The sequence below is a fragment of the Leucopleurus acutus genome (assembly GCF_964270905.1).
Source record: "Leucopleurus acutus genome assembly, chromosome: 16".
Taxonomy (NCBI): domain Eukaryota; kingdom Metazoa; phylum Chordata; class Mammalia; order Artiodactyla; family Delphinidae; genus Leucopleurus; species Leucopleurus acutus.
Window position 1 is genome coordinate 44,284,113 of NC_139158.1, and position 13,881 is coordinate 44,297,993.

General features: G+C 50.8%; 1 protein-coding gene across 2 annotated transcripts in view; it reads left to right on the forward strand.

Moving 5' to 3' along the window:
- Positions 1–1,968: 1,968 nt before the first annotated feature.
- Positions 1,969–13,881, forward strand: part of SYNDIG1 (synapse differentiation inducing 1) — a gene marked incomplete at both ends in the record, with an annotated part of 56,109 nt that continues 44,196 nt past the window's right edge. For both annotated transcript variants that reach the window (XM_082858057.1, XM_082858058.1), the window contains one exon: positions 1,969–2,445. In XM_082858057.1, coding sequence (XP_082714183.1) covers positions 1,969–2,445 — 477 coding nt within the window. The remainder of the gene's footprint in view (positions 2,446–13,881) is intronic.

Below are 13,881 nucleotides of genomic sequence, written 5' to 3' on the forward strand. Positions count from 1 at the left end.
GAGAAGCCTAACTGAGTTTCAAGAAGGTTATTCTGGTCTTGTTGGTACATCCAGCCCTGCATGAGGGGCCCAGCCCCTTCGCTGTGGAAGGATGAAGATCAGAGAAGCTGGATGTTTGCACCAGAAACGCCTGGATGAGCTTGGAAGGTGACTGGGTGCGGAGGTGATGCGCACACACAGGACATGCTTCGCAGGTGCTCAGAAGCGGTGGTTTTAGCTCTCGGATTGTGACTGGGCCCCAGGGCCGAGGGCTTCTTAGAGCCACAGCAGCAGAGCCCATACTGTGTCCTGCTCTAGGACATGTGACACAGTGTCACAATGGTGACACCCACACCTCCCAGTGCATATACTGCCCTCGACTGGTCATCTGTCGACTCAGTTAAACTGCTCTTTTCCAGTTAGTCGCAAGGGTGTCTTCGCTCTCTCCTCCTCTGCTCAGTCTGAAAATTTGGATACCTGTAGCTACCACCAAACCCAGCAGTTATGATGTAAGAAAATTCTTAAATCTCATAGAAAGCCGGAGCACCTGAAAGCCCCAAGAGGGAATGTTTTCCTACATAACAGTTATTAATTTGCAAAGAGGAAAAGCTGTCTCCCAAAATCTTAGGCTTGGGTATCTTCTTTTCTTTTTTAACTTTTGAAACCCTAGAAAGGAGCATGATCTAGGGAGAAACAGTTTAGAAGACTTCTTAATTGTATCCCAGCTGTTTCTCTAAGCCGAGCACCACTGAGGCAAGGAAATTTCCAGTCTGCTTCCTGGGACCCTGCTGAAGGCCAGTGGCAAGTGTGAGCGTTGAGATAATTCTAACACAAGGAAAGAACATACTAGAATGTGTGTGTGAGATTTCTTCAGCCGGGGAACTTAGTCCCTGTACAGCACTAACATGTAGGTCTTCCTGTCACTTCTAAATCTGTGTGGGGCGTTTTTTTTGTTTTTTGTTTTTATCACACAGAGGTATTTTATTGTAAGTTATATGCGAAAGCAACTTAGTTCTTCAGAAAAATTTTTTTAAATAAAATAGATCAATATTTAAGATATACTAGACCAACAAAAACCCTGAATAAAGATGATAAAGATAAAAATATATTACTCAAAAAAATCCTTGAGGGCTTCCCTGGTGGCGCAGTGGTTGAGAGTCCGCCTGCCGATGCAGGGGACGCGGGTTCGTGCCCCGGTCCGGGAGGATCCCACGTGCCACGGAGCAGCTGGGCCCGTGAGCCATGGCCGCTGAGCCTGCGCGTCCGGAGCCTGTGCTCCGCAACGGGAGAGGCCACAAAAGTGAGAGGCCCACGTACCGCAAAAAAAATCCTTGAATTTATTAGAATATAAAACTTTAATGTCCCTCTAGTCAAAATTTTATTCACAAGAGGTCGTAGGTTGGTTGTTTGTTGGAAATCTGTTTGAAAAGTTCAAAAACTAAAATAGTTGCTTTATTTCTTTGTTCCATTAGTACTAAGTCACAAGATCTTTGTAAGTCAGCCGTCTCTTCTTTGGTGTGAGTTTTCTGCTGGGACGAGGAGCCGTGGGCCTGGGAGAGTTGGTCGAACTGCCCCACTTCCCCTGTGGTCCAGGCTGGTGAGGGTAGGCGTGCCTGTGGGTTTCAGCAGGTCGGTTGAAATCATGAGTTTCTCTAGAGCGGCAGTGGTTCCAATTCCTGCAGAGTCGCCTTCATTTGGAGCAGAGACTAGAGTACAGATGCAAGGAGTCCACCTCTGGCTCCCTCTGGCCGCTGCCCCCATGGAGCCTGTCTAACTCGGCAGAGCAGGTGGGCTCGGACCAGCGGCTGTGCACCCTGGCGACCGGGAAACCCTGAGACAGCCAGGGTCTGGCTGATGAGCAGCTCTTCAGGCGTGATTTTCTTGTCTCATCTCTGTTTCTTCCTCCTCCAGGAGAAATGGGCCCCGTGAGGCAAGCGTGACCCTCAAGTCCAGCCCGCCAGCCCGACGCCCGGCCGGGAGGACAGCGCCATGGCTGGAGTCGTGGAGCAGAAGAGCGGGCTGGTGCGCGGCAAGCTCGGCGAGGCCGGCAAGAGGAATGGCCTGATCAACACCAGAAGCCTCGTGTCTGAGAGCAGGGATGGCCTGGTGTCCGTGTACCCGGCGCCCCAGTACCAGAGCTGCCGGATGGTGGGCAACGCGGCGCCGGCCACCCCGGACGGCAGCAGGAACAAGCCGGTCCAGCAGCTGCTGGACCCCAACACCCTCCAGCAGTCGGTGGAGTCCCTCTACCGGCCCAACATCATCCTCTACTCGGAGGGTGTGCTGCACCCCTGGGGGGACAGCGTGGCGGCCGACTGCTGTGAGACCACCTTCATCGAGGACCGGTCGCCTGCCAAGGAGAGCCTGGAGTACCCCGACGGCAAGTTCCTCGACCTCTCGCCCGAAGACATCAAGATCCACACGCTCTCCTACGACGTGGAGGAGGAGGGGTTCCAGGAGCTGGAGGTCAGAGCGCGTGTCTGTCATGGGCCTTCGGGAGCAGGGTGTGGGCTTCCGGCGGGATACGAGTGCCAGGCAGAAGTCGGGGCGTGAAGCCAGTGTGCGCAAGTGCAGGGAAACCGAAGTCTTCTGGGTGCCCTTCACTCAGAACATTTGTGGAAGATGCGGGGACGGAGAAAGAGCTGAGGACCAGGACCCGGGGGGCTTCAGCAGAGATTCTGGTCAGAGAGGGCACAAGGTCACAGCCGTCAGGACAGGGCTAAGATGGATATAATGGTTGACCAGTGCTGGCAGGGGGTGGGGCTCTGCTGACACCCCGCCCACAGGGGAGACCGGTCACTGGCAAAAGCGAGTAGGGGAGGGGGGCTCATGGTCCTAGGGCCACACAAGGCTGGAAGTACACGTGTGGGGACAATTTGGGATGTTTTTGCTGCTACGTGTGGTTTCCTTAATTTGACATTCCAGAGCGTCTACTAAGGATCATTGAAAGAGCTGAAACCTGCTGGAAGAAACAGTTGAAATTGATAGCATAAGGGGCAGACGAGCTGAATTATTGCAGGGTCCCGTCTCCCGTAGGGCAGGCACCGACGTCAGATCACACGTCCAGAAATGTGCGTGTTGGCTGGGGTGTGATGCACAGCCGCCCCCATGGAGGGCGAGGGTGAGGCTGCAGCGGTCTGAGCCCAGGAGGCCAGCGCCCAAGCCGGGGGGCAGTCATTTTGCTGCTGTGAGGCTAGAGGGGGTTCCTCCAGGACATGCATGGCAGGGAGAGAAGGGCCGGTTTCTGTCAGTTGGGAGGGAGAGACCTTTAGGAGGAAGCGTGTGGTCAGAGGGAAAGGAAGTTGGTTTCCTACTTTGATAGGTGAGAACTTCTTGTGGGTGGAGGGAAACGTCCAGGGCAGAGGATGCCGGGGGGCTGGGGAGGCGGGAGTTGGCATCCAGGCAGAAGTCTGATCTTTCTCAAGCAGTCCACACAAGGCTTGTCTGAGAAGGTTACCAAGTCCAAGTGCTCTAGGTGGAAGAGGATGGGATGAGGGCCCACATGGGGGAGGGTCATGGAGCTGGGGGAGGGTGAAGACCCTCAGGGCGGTGACTCAGGGAAGCGACCATCCTAGAAGAGACAGCCAGCGTTGAGGGTGGGGGTGGGGGTCTGTGTGCAGGTATGGTCAGGTCCGAGCGCTGTGACCTTCCCCGTGACGGCCGGCCGTCAGCAGGGGAGGCTCAGGGCAGAGCAAGCTCGTTGCTTCCTGCCTGCAAGCTGGGAGAGGCAGGAGAGAGCAAGGGAGGGTGTCGAGTAGACAGCCCCACCGCGGGGGCCCAGACTGGGGAGAAGGTCAGTGAGGTCACAGGGACCTGATGGGCCCAGGAGACCAGGGGCGTCAGGACCGGAGGTAAAACGAGAACGAGAAGCAGCTGGACAGGTGGTTTTAGTCCAAACAGATATTCAGAAACGGAAAACAAAATGTGCTTTTGTAGCAAACCCTGTGAACACAGCCCCGAACCCAGCTGACAGGGAGTGGAGCGGAGGGCAGCTGTCGGAGGCCGTCGGGAAGACCAACACACCCGGGGGACCCCGTCAAGGGGCAGAGCGGGGGTGAGCTTGGGCCATGCTGAAATTTGAGAAAGTTGGGCGAGTGCTTTAGCTGCCATTCAGGAGCCTCTGTTGAGCGTCCACCTTTACCAAGGTCTGGGGTTTTGCCTAAAGCCAAAGTGTAAGTGCTGCGTGGAGTTTAGGAAGCAGACATACAAAGATGCAATTTCAGCGAAACGCGGGAGTTATATGGTGATGGAAACCTGCCGCTCCGAGAGCCTCCGAAGGAGAGGCTGACCCCCAAGCTCAGCGTGGGGCTCAGTTGTGGCTGCAGAGGAGGCGCCCGGTTGTACCTGGCCGGGGAGAGAGAGACCCTCCGGCAAGAAGCTTCATCGGGGTAGGGGGTGAGATTCAAAGGGACGTCGTGAGCAGATGACACACAGAGGTGTCCAACCTAGATCTGCGGGGACAGCGAGGGGTTAGACCTGGTGGGACCGGGAAGGCAGGACCAAGGGGACGTGGGGTCCTGTCCCTGAGGACCTCACTGCCGTCTCGGGGAGACTGGATTTTAGGTGGGGACACAAACCCAGAGGCTTGGAGACAGGAGGGACAGTAATAGGGTCAAGAGGAGCCCCACGGAGGGGTGGGGCCGAGACTGGGAGCCCAGCCTGTCTGCAGCTCCAGGGTGCCGCCGTGCAGGCTCGTGTGTAGGGGATCCTGGGGGGATGGGGGTGTTTCAGGTAGGGGTGCATCGTCAGAGCTGCTCTGGCTGCAGAGCAGGACGAGGGGCCTGTCATAGAAGAGGATGAGAGAATCAGGGCAGCATTACAAGTGAACAGATGCTCAGGAAGTGGTACCTGCCATTGTCTGGAGGAGATAGGAAGGAAGGGTCGGGGCCTCTCTGTGCACAGAGGGTCCCAAGCCCCGCATTGGCCAGGCTGGCTGGCACAGGATTTTCAGCTTTGTCACAAGTTCTTAGAAATCAGCTCCAACACATAACATCCCCAGCAGTGAAAAGTGGGGGACACTTAGTAGACTGAAAATGTAGAGGTAGCCCTGCCTACGCTGTTTCTTCATCACTCATGTGGGCTTCAGGTCTCCCCTCTCTCTGGTCACATCCTACAGGTAGGAAGTGTTCTGTTTTCCCATTCCATGAAAAAATAATGGGCATGTACGCATTAGCATTTGCTGCGTAACAAATATCCCCCAAATCAGTAGCTTCTAACAGCCCTGTGAGCTCGTGATTCTCGGGGTCAGCGTTCTGCAGGGGCCTCAGCTGGATGGAGGCTGCTCTGCTGGGCTTGCCGGGTTCCCCCACTGGCCTGAGCCTGAGAATGTGGGCTGGGCTATTGGCCCGGGTGACAGAGGTGACAGGACCACATGCCTCTCATCATGTGGCAGCCGTGGTGGGGATTCCGGGAGCAGAGAGCAGGGTGAGCAGGGAGCCAGGGCTTTTCAAGTCTCTGCCGTGGAGCACACGTTATACATCTTATCTTCCAAAGCAAGTCACGTGGCCAAGACAAAAGTCTGTGTGGGAGGGGCTGCTCAGGGTGACAGGATAGGAACATGCCAACCACAGGGCCAGGACTGCAGCAGCTCCCACAGAGCAAGCATCACTTTTTAAGATCATTGAACTGAACAGAATGAGAACAGTCCTGGTCGTATTGTTACTCAAATAAAAAAAACATGGTCCGTGTTGATGTGGGGCTCTTCCCAGAAGGCAGCTCTACTTCCGATAAAAGGGAAAATGTGGTTTTGACTCCTTGGGGAGTTCCATGGCTTCACTCAGTCTACAGCAGATCGATTCTGTTTCCTGGAAATCACAGTTTTCAGAGAGCTTTGCCCTGGTAGGAGCAGGGCCTTGTCACCGGAGCCTTTCCTCTGCCCCCATCTCTGCCTGGACTTGCCCAGCACTTGGAGTGGAGGTGGCCTGGTCCAGACGGGTCCGCTCACTGGGCGCACATCTGTAGGAGCTCCTGCAGCTTCATTTGCCTCTGGAGCGGTGGTGCTGGCGTGAGCGGATCTGCAGCTGATTGAAAGCATCTTGTGCGGAGGCCTCGGCCACGGCATTTGCCGTGCGCTGCCAGGAGAGTGGGAGCCCGTCACAGCGGAGAGTCAGCCTGGGGAGTTGCAGGGGTGCGAGGGGATGGAGGGTGACCGGGCAGGCGCCTCGGGGGCCCTCAGGACGCTCTGGGTGCACGGTCCGGGGCCTCCTCCTGGTACCCGACCGCAGCTAAAACCACAGCTCACGGGGCCCCAACCGCAGGAAATCACGTCTCCTTTTCACACAAACAAACTCAAGCAGAGAGATTTCAGGCACAAGTAATAAAGCAGTTCTGCAAAATATACAATTTGAGCTTAAAGTTATGAAATGAAGTGGGTGCGGGTCAGGGCTGGAGGGGCCTCATTGCATGTTGAAAGGGTGATCGTCGCCCTTTTGTGACAAAGCCAAGCCTCCAGCATCCATTGGAAAGCACCTGGGATGTCGTCACTGGGAAATAGTGACACGGGAAGGAAGCAGAAGGCGACGTGTGTTTGTGGAGCATCTCCCTGTGCCAGCCCCTCTGCTCACCCTGCCGTCTGATCCCGGCAGCCTCACTGGGCGACAGGCTCTGTCCCTAATGCTGCACATGAGAGGTGGAAGCTTGGAGGGGTCCCAGGTGGCTCTCCTGGTGTCAGACTCTTGTGTCCTGATGGCGATACTCTATGGTCCCTGAACGGCTGTTTCAGACACAGCCACCTCCTCATGTCTGAGCCCTCACCTGGGCTGTCCAAGCCCTGAGTCTGCCCTCCCGTGAAAAACCGGAAACCTTTTGGGAGAGACAGGGTTTCACACTCAGGGTAGCACCTTGCAGAGGCCTCTTTCACACACAGGAACGAAGCAGGGAGGACTCGCAAACATTTGACGAAAACCCCAAAGCGTGAAGAACAAAGAACAGAAGAACAAAAATAGAAGAGTGCACCCAGAGGAAACTGAAATCACTCAGAAAATAATAGGCAGTGTTTTAACCACGATCTTAGCGTCCTATGAGGATGTGAGAGGCTGCTCCGGGGTGGGGCGGGGAGGCCAGGTTTCGTTTGGTTTGTTTGCCTTGTACCTGGGCTGGACCCTCACGTGCGCTGGTGACAGAGGTGGTGACTGGGGGTCCTCACCTCACTCCTGGTTCGGGGTCAGTGCTCAGACTCAGATTAAGGACCAAGTCCTTGAGGCTCTTAATCGGGTGCAGGGAGCAGCCTTTGTCAAGACTTGGTTAAACAGGAGTTTTTTTAATATAAAAAATGGCAAATGCTGGGAAATTTTGTCCTTTATTGTATTTATGTGACCTATTATATTAACTGATTTTCATATATTAAACTATCCTTACATTTGGGGATAAATCCCCCACGGCCATGGTGTTTGCTCCTCTTTAAATATTGCTGGATTTAATGTGCTAACAACTCGGTAAGGATGTTTATTTCTGTGCCCGTGAGGGGTCTTGGTCCTTGACAACTACAGCTTTCTTTTCTTGTCTTTTTCTGGCTTTGGTGTCAGGGTGACCCTGGCCTCATAGGACGAGTTGGGAAGTGTTTCCTCCTCTTCTCTCTGAAGGACTCTACCCAGCATTGGCACTGTTTCTTCTCAGGTATTCATTCATGTTCACAGTGAAGCCATCTGGGCCTGGGCTCTTCTCAGTGGGAAGATTTTTGATTACTGATCAGACCTGATTTCTCTATGATTTTAAAGCAAATCTTTAGGTTTTCCTTTCTTCTTGACTCAGCTTTAGTAATTTGTGTCATTCTAGGGATTTGCCCATTTTATCCAAGTTACCTAATTTGTCAGCATAACATTGTCCATAATATTCCCTTTAAATCTTCTCACTTTCTGTATAGTTGGCAATGCCTCCTCTTCTCATGCCTAATTTTGGTGAATTTCCATTTCTTGCTTGATCAGTCTCAGTCTAGCCAAAGGTTTATACATTTCCTTGATCTTTTCAAATATCTGTTTCTATTGGTTTGTCCTTGCTTCTCGGTTTTCCATTTCAATGATTTTCACTCAGATATTTATGATATTTTCCTCTCGTTTCCTATGGGCTAAATTTGCTCTTCTTTACCTAGTTTCTAAGTTATTGATTTGAGATTTTTCTTCCTTCGTAATATATGTATTTAAAGCTGTAACTTTCGAACACTGTTTTAACTGCCTGCTATAAATTTTGATATGTTTTTTCATTTTCGATTTAGTTCAAAATATCCTCTAATATGTGATTATTTATTTATTTTCTTAATGGGTTTTTATTTATTTATTTTCTTAATGGGTTTATTTATTTTCTTAATGGGTTTATTTATTTATTTTCTTAATGGGTTTATTTATTTATTTATTTTCTTAATGGGTTATTTATAAAAATGTTGTTTAATTCCCAAATTTCAGGGATTTCCCACACTTTTGCTATCATTTATTCCTTACTTAATTTCATATGGTTGAATAACATAGTTTGTATAATTTCTCTTCTAAGTTTATTGAGATGTGACGTGTGGCCTAACGTACAGTGTGTTCTGGGAAATGTGCCTTGTGCATTTGTGAAGGAACTTGTATTTGTCGTTGTGTGAAGAACCCATGAATGTTTGTTGAGTTGAGTTGGCCATGCTGTTCACGTTTTCTGTCTTTGTTGCTTATCTTCCTGGTCGTTTCATCAGTTTTGTCAGTTTTTGCCTCATGTATTTTGGGCTCTATTGGTTGGTGCATGTACATTTATAATTGTTCTATGTTGCTGGAATATTGACCATTTTATCATTATAAAATGCCAGTCTCTGTGTCTAATAACATTTGTTGTCTTCAGGTCTATTTTGTGTGGCATCAGTATAGCTGCCACAGCTTCCTTATTATTACCGTTTGCACGAGGTATCTTTTTCCATCATTTTGCTTTGAGTTTATTTTTGTCTCGGAATTTATAGTGTGTCTCTATAGAAAACACATAGGTGGGTCTTGTTTTTTTAATTGTCTTACAATCTCTGTCTTTTGATTGGAGTATTTAATCTATTTGCATTAACTGCAATTTTGTATATGGTTGGATTTATGTCTGCCATTTTGATTTTTGTTTTCTACATGTTTCTTGGTTTCGTTATTGTTGTTCCTCTTTTTCTTCTTACTGCCTTTTGGTGGCAAATATGCATTTGCACAGCCTCACATCAGCCTGGGATGTGAGGAGAGATCCCCAGGCCGCTGTGGTCCTCTCCTTTCCAGGAGCTCCTTGTTAAATTCTTGAGTTATCCTGCTGTCTGCCACTTGGCCCAACCAGGACTAGAGCCATAGTTTGGGAGAGCTGCAAGATTTCCAATTTGTATCTGGGACTGGAGTTTCCACCCTGTGCTCCCCAGTCAATTCAGCTCCTTCTAGCAGTGAAGCTTCTGGCCTCCAAGGGTAGCTCCACCCTAGCAGAAATACTTCATGGCCAAGCTGGTGGTGGATTTAGATCAGCCCAGAGCAGGAACACCCCAGACTCACACTATTCTGACTCAGAATTTAGCAGTGGTTCGTAAGCACATGCCCCTCAGTTTATCGTTGGCCCTGGGTCAGTGCAGAGGGCCCTGACGAGGCTGTTTGGACAATTCTGTTCAGTCATTTCTCAGGGACAGGCCTGCCTCCTGTCTCTGTTATACCAGAAGTTTTGCAGGATATTATTTGAAGCGCTAGATGCATTTCCCAACAGGCACTAGATGTGGACAAGAATATGTTCAAATGCCCACAGATGGCTGGTGGTTAGGTTAAGAATTTTAATCGAATTAATTATCTTTAAATAATATGACATATATCCACTTACAGCATTAGGAAATTAAATTACTCATTTTCCTCCCTTGAGACAGTCTGTAAATAAAGAAATGTATTTAGATATTCCAGTTTCTTTGGATCTATGCGTGGACCATTCGCACAGGAAATCTGTTTTATTTCCTATAGTCACATCTTACCTAGCACTCCTCAAGCACCTCATTCTGTAAAGAGGCCTGTGGGAATAACTTCTCACCTGGAAATTAAATTTACCTTTACGAAATAAATATTTTGAGGGCATCCTACATACTTACGATTTCCAAAGACAAATTCAAAACTATTGTGTGAAATACAAGCATGATTGGAACAGCAGTGCGCTATTTACCGGTTTAATTTTCTATGTCAAGGAAAACTCTCATATCAATGTGGGACTTGCGGCATGTTTCTTACACAATAAAAATCAATATCGTTATGTTCTCATCTCACACGTGCCAGGAAAAGGCACTGGAGCCTGTAATTATAGCCGTTTGATGAGGAGAGAACCTCTGAGGTAATAAATCCATCTGTCATAAGAACACAAGGGGATCGTTCGTCACATTTCCCTGAAACACTTTCCGATAAGCAGAAGGGCTGGGACATCAAACCAAATTTGTATGCCAAGGAAATAAAAGCCTTTTTACTCATTCAAGCTCACACTGATCTCTCAGCTGTGGCTTCTGAGCCCCTGCTCAGAATTGCAAGTGGGAGAGAGCCATCCCTGTAGCTGTGGCCACCTGGAACTGGAATCTTTCATCGTTGTAAGACTACAGTTGCTGTAATGAAATCAGCTTTTGCGTATTTACGGGTAGCTGTGAGCTGAACGTGCTAACCCGGTAAATGTGGTTTGAATAACAGTGAAAGGCGGGCCCGTGACTTTGGTGAATCTCTTCCATACTCAGTTTTGAACAAATACCAGTAAAATTTTGTTCTAAACCAAATTGTGATTTAATAAAGTTTCCCCAAGCTTAGCCAAAGGTCCACCTATTTCAAGCAATACTCGTGAACAAAACTCGGTACCAAGAGGATCCTTTGGAGTCCCCGAGGGGCAAATTTGCTCGACGGTGCATGAAACGTGTCTCCTCACGGGCCTGCCGCTAACTCCTGCGTTCAGCGACCTCCAGGTGTGCAGAAAACGCTCTTCATGGCCTGGAGCCCAGGGGATGCCATTTAACCTTGGCCCCTCAGCTCCCACCTGCCACATCATAATGTCATAATGACATTATGTCATAAGAAAGTTTCAAGTTTGTTAGAAGAAGCACATCCTTTGAATTCAAAGTATTGGTGATGACCACGTCCTTTTTAAGGGAATCGTGGGAAGTGTCACCCCCATATTATGGTCTGTTCAGCTTTCTGTCCGTCCCGCTGCTGGGGAAACAATGGCAGCATAACCACAGAAATCCATGATGAGCCCAACTTCATGACTGCCAATATTTTCCATTTTTTCCCTAACAAACCATTTCACGGCATTTCTTAAAAACAGAAGGAAAAGCTCACAGGACTGACACACAGGTAGTTTGGGTGCATTGTGAATTCTGAGATGCAAAAAGAAACTAACACGGGGGAGGCAGTGCAGGTGGCTGGCACTCGTGGGCTGAGGTTAAGCTAGGGTTTTTGTTAACAAGAGGCATTTGGCTGGTGCGAGAATCATCAGATCGTTCAGACCGTTAGCAGGTGAGGGAGACTCCATCGTTCCGGATGCAGAGCCTGCACGCCCTCCTCGTGGCCCCGGGCAGCGGGTGCTCGGTGCTGATACTCACTGGAGGAAACAGACACGGAGGAGGCAAGAAAGAGGTCTCACCGTGCAAAGTGCTGAGGATTCCCGTCGGGCTTGTCTCCAGGGAGGGTGCTGCCCCCCTTCACAGGTGGGAGGAAGCGGGATGGCCCCACCTGGCCTGGCCTGGGTGTCGGCAAGGGTCCCAGAAGGAAGGCTGTTTCCTCCTGGATAATGAAAACCACGCTGCGCACCACAGCCCCGTCACCGGAGAAACACGAGGCCAAGTTAGGAAAACAGCCTTTGTCCAGTTAAAGAAGAAATCCACACAGCAGTGCTGTTGAGAGCAGTGTTAGTGGGAAAATGTTCCCTTTGCACGGTTCATCTGAGGCACCTGTAAGTCTTCATGTCGTATGAAGCAAAACGTACACCAGCCTGCGGTAGTGCCGTGTGGACAAGTCTGGAAAGGTGAGAACCACCAGGGGGTCTGGGGGATGTCTGTGTAATCATCAAACAGGTAGAACTTGAGAAGTCAGGGAACATTCCTCAGAGTGGAAAGAAGTATATTGAGAAACAGAACACGTTGCTTGGAGTCATAACCCTACACAAGACGTTACCCAGAGAGGTCTACACTGTAAAATGCAGATTCAGGAAGGGTTTAGCAGAGAAAGCAGTGGTGTTTCAGGGAGCCTTGGTGGTGGAGGGTCAGGGATGCAGTGGAGGGACAGCTGTAACTTGAGGTCAGATCCCAGAGGATACCTGTCTCTCCAGCAAACCATCCCGTGCTCTGCTGGCCCAGGCTGGGTGAAATCTGGACGTGGTTCAATATGGTAGATTGTACGGGATTTTCCTCTCGTGTTTCTTCTAGAAAATAGGGAGATTTTCAAGCCTTTGGTAAGCTAGTCAATTACTGTGTCTCCTCTTCTAGTACTTTTGCTTTGATCCCTTTGATACATCGTTAGGTAGCAGATCACCCAAACTGAGTTAAATAAAATGCAGACACGCAGGGGCCCCGTGAGCAATCGCCCACCCCCGTCGCCTCGCCTCTCACTCTGTCCCCACCACCTCCAGCCTCCTGGTCCCCCTCCGTTTCCCAGCCCCCAGGCGGCTTTGCAGCCCACTCTGGACCCAGAGTGTTCTCTCCTCCCCTTCACTTGGCTGCCTTCTCGCCAGCATCCAGGTCGCAGTGCTGATATGCCGTTGTTTATGTGTGTGTGTGTTTACTTGACTTTCTGTCCTGTCGGACGCGGCCGAGCCGCCTTAGGCTGAGTTTCCCAGAAGCAGACGCAATGCAAGGATTCATGAGCACGTGATTTACTAGGAAACGTCCCCTGGGAGACCAGCCGGTCAGCGGGGGAGCAGGGGGCAGTGTGTCGAGAAAGGAGGGGGTTTCAGACAGAGCACAGAGGGGGCCCAGCCTGGCCTCGGGACCTGAGGTATGGGCAGTGCCCCCATGGCTCTGGGGGCTGTGGGCGAGTGGATTTTAGCCTCCTGGGAAAGGAGCAGAGACAGGAGCTCCTGGATACACCCCCAAGCTTAGCACCGAGTGGGCACCTAACGATCCTTTGTGCCGATTGGTTTCTTAGTAAATGAATGACTGTCAGAGGAGCCCTCCTGGTCAGTGTCATGCTTTTTTCAATAGAAATGAAGCCAGACGCTACCTGTGTGAGCACCCAGGCTCCTTGAGGTCTTCCCGGTGAGCATTTATGTGACCTCGACTTTGTTTAATGAGGTGCTTTAAAAAGTGTCCCACGTCAAGTGCACGGAGCAGACACGGGACCCGAGCCTCTGGTACTTAGCGCCCCGTAGGCCCTGCGGCAGCCCCGGGGCCTCTGCGTGGGACATCCTGGCAGCAGCTGACTCTGTGCTGAAACACAAGAGCAGACCATGTTTCCCACAAACCACAAAAACGAAGACAGGCTCCAAGTAAGGACTAAGGAGAAAGCACGACGTGAAGACTGTTATGAACACAGTGCCATCGGCATTTCATTAGAAAAGAGAGAAATCGTGAGGTCATTCTAGCCGGACAGAACTGCCCCATAACTGCAGGGGGAAGGGAGGAGAGGAGCCGGTGCCCTGACAGCCCTGCTCAGCCCCTGGCCAGTCCTCGGTGTGTCCATGGGGTTGAGCGGGAGCAAAGCGCCCAGTGGCAGCCATGCCACTCCTCTGGGGAGGACCAGCATCATGTCACAGGGACGTAGTCAGAGGTGCTTCTTATGCACAAGGACAGAGAACAGAAGGACCGACAGTTTGTCACCATTGTTGTTTACTTGCTGAAGCGGATGTTCGTCCAGAGGTAGGTAGCAGGGCAGATAACCGGGGACGTTCCTGACACAACGGTGGAGAGACAGCGACCCCGCCACCAGCGATGGAGCATCCCCCGTGACTCCCCATCCAAACACCTCTCCTGAGCCTGGCAGC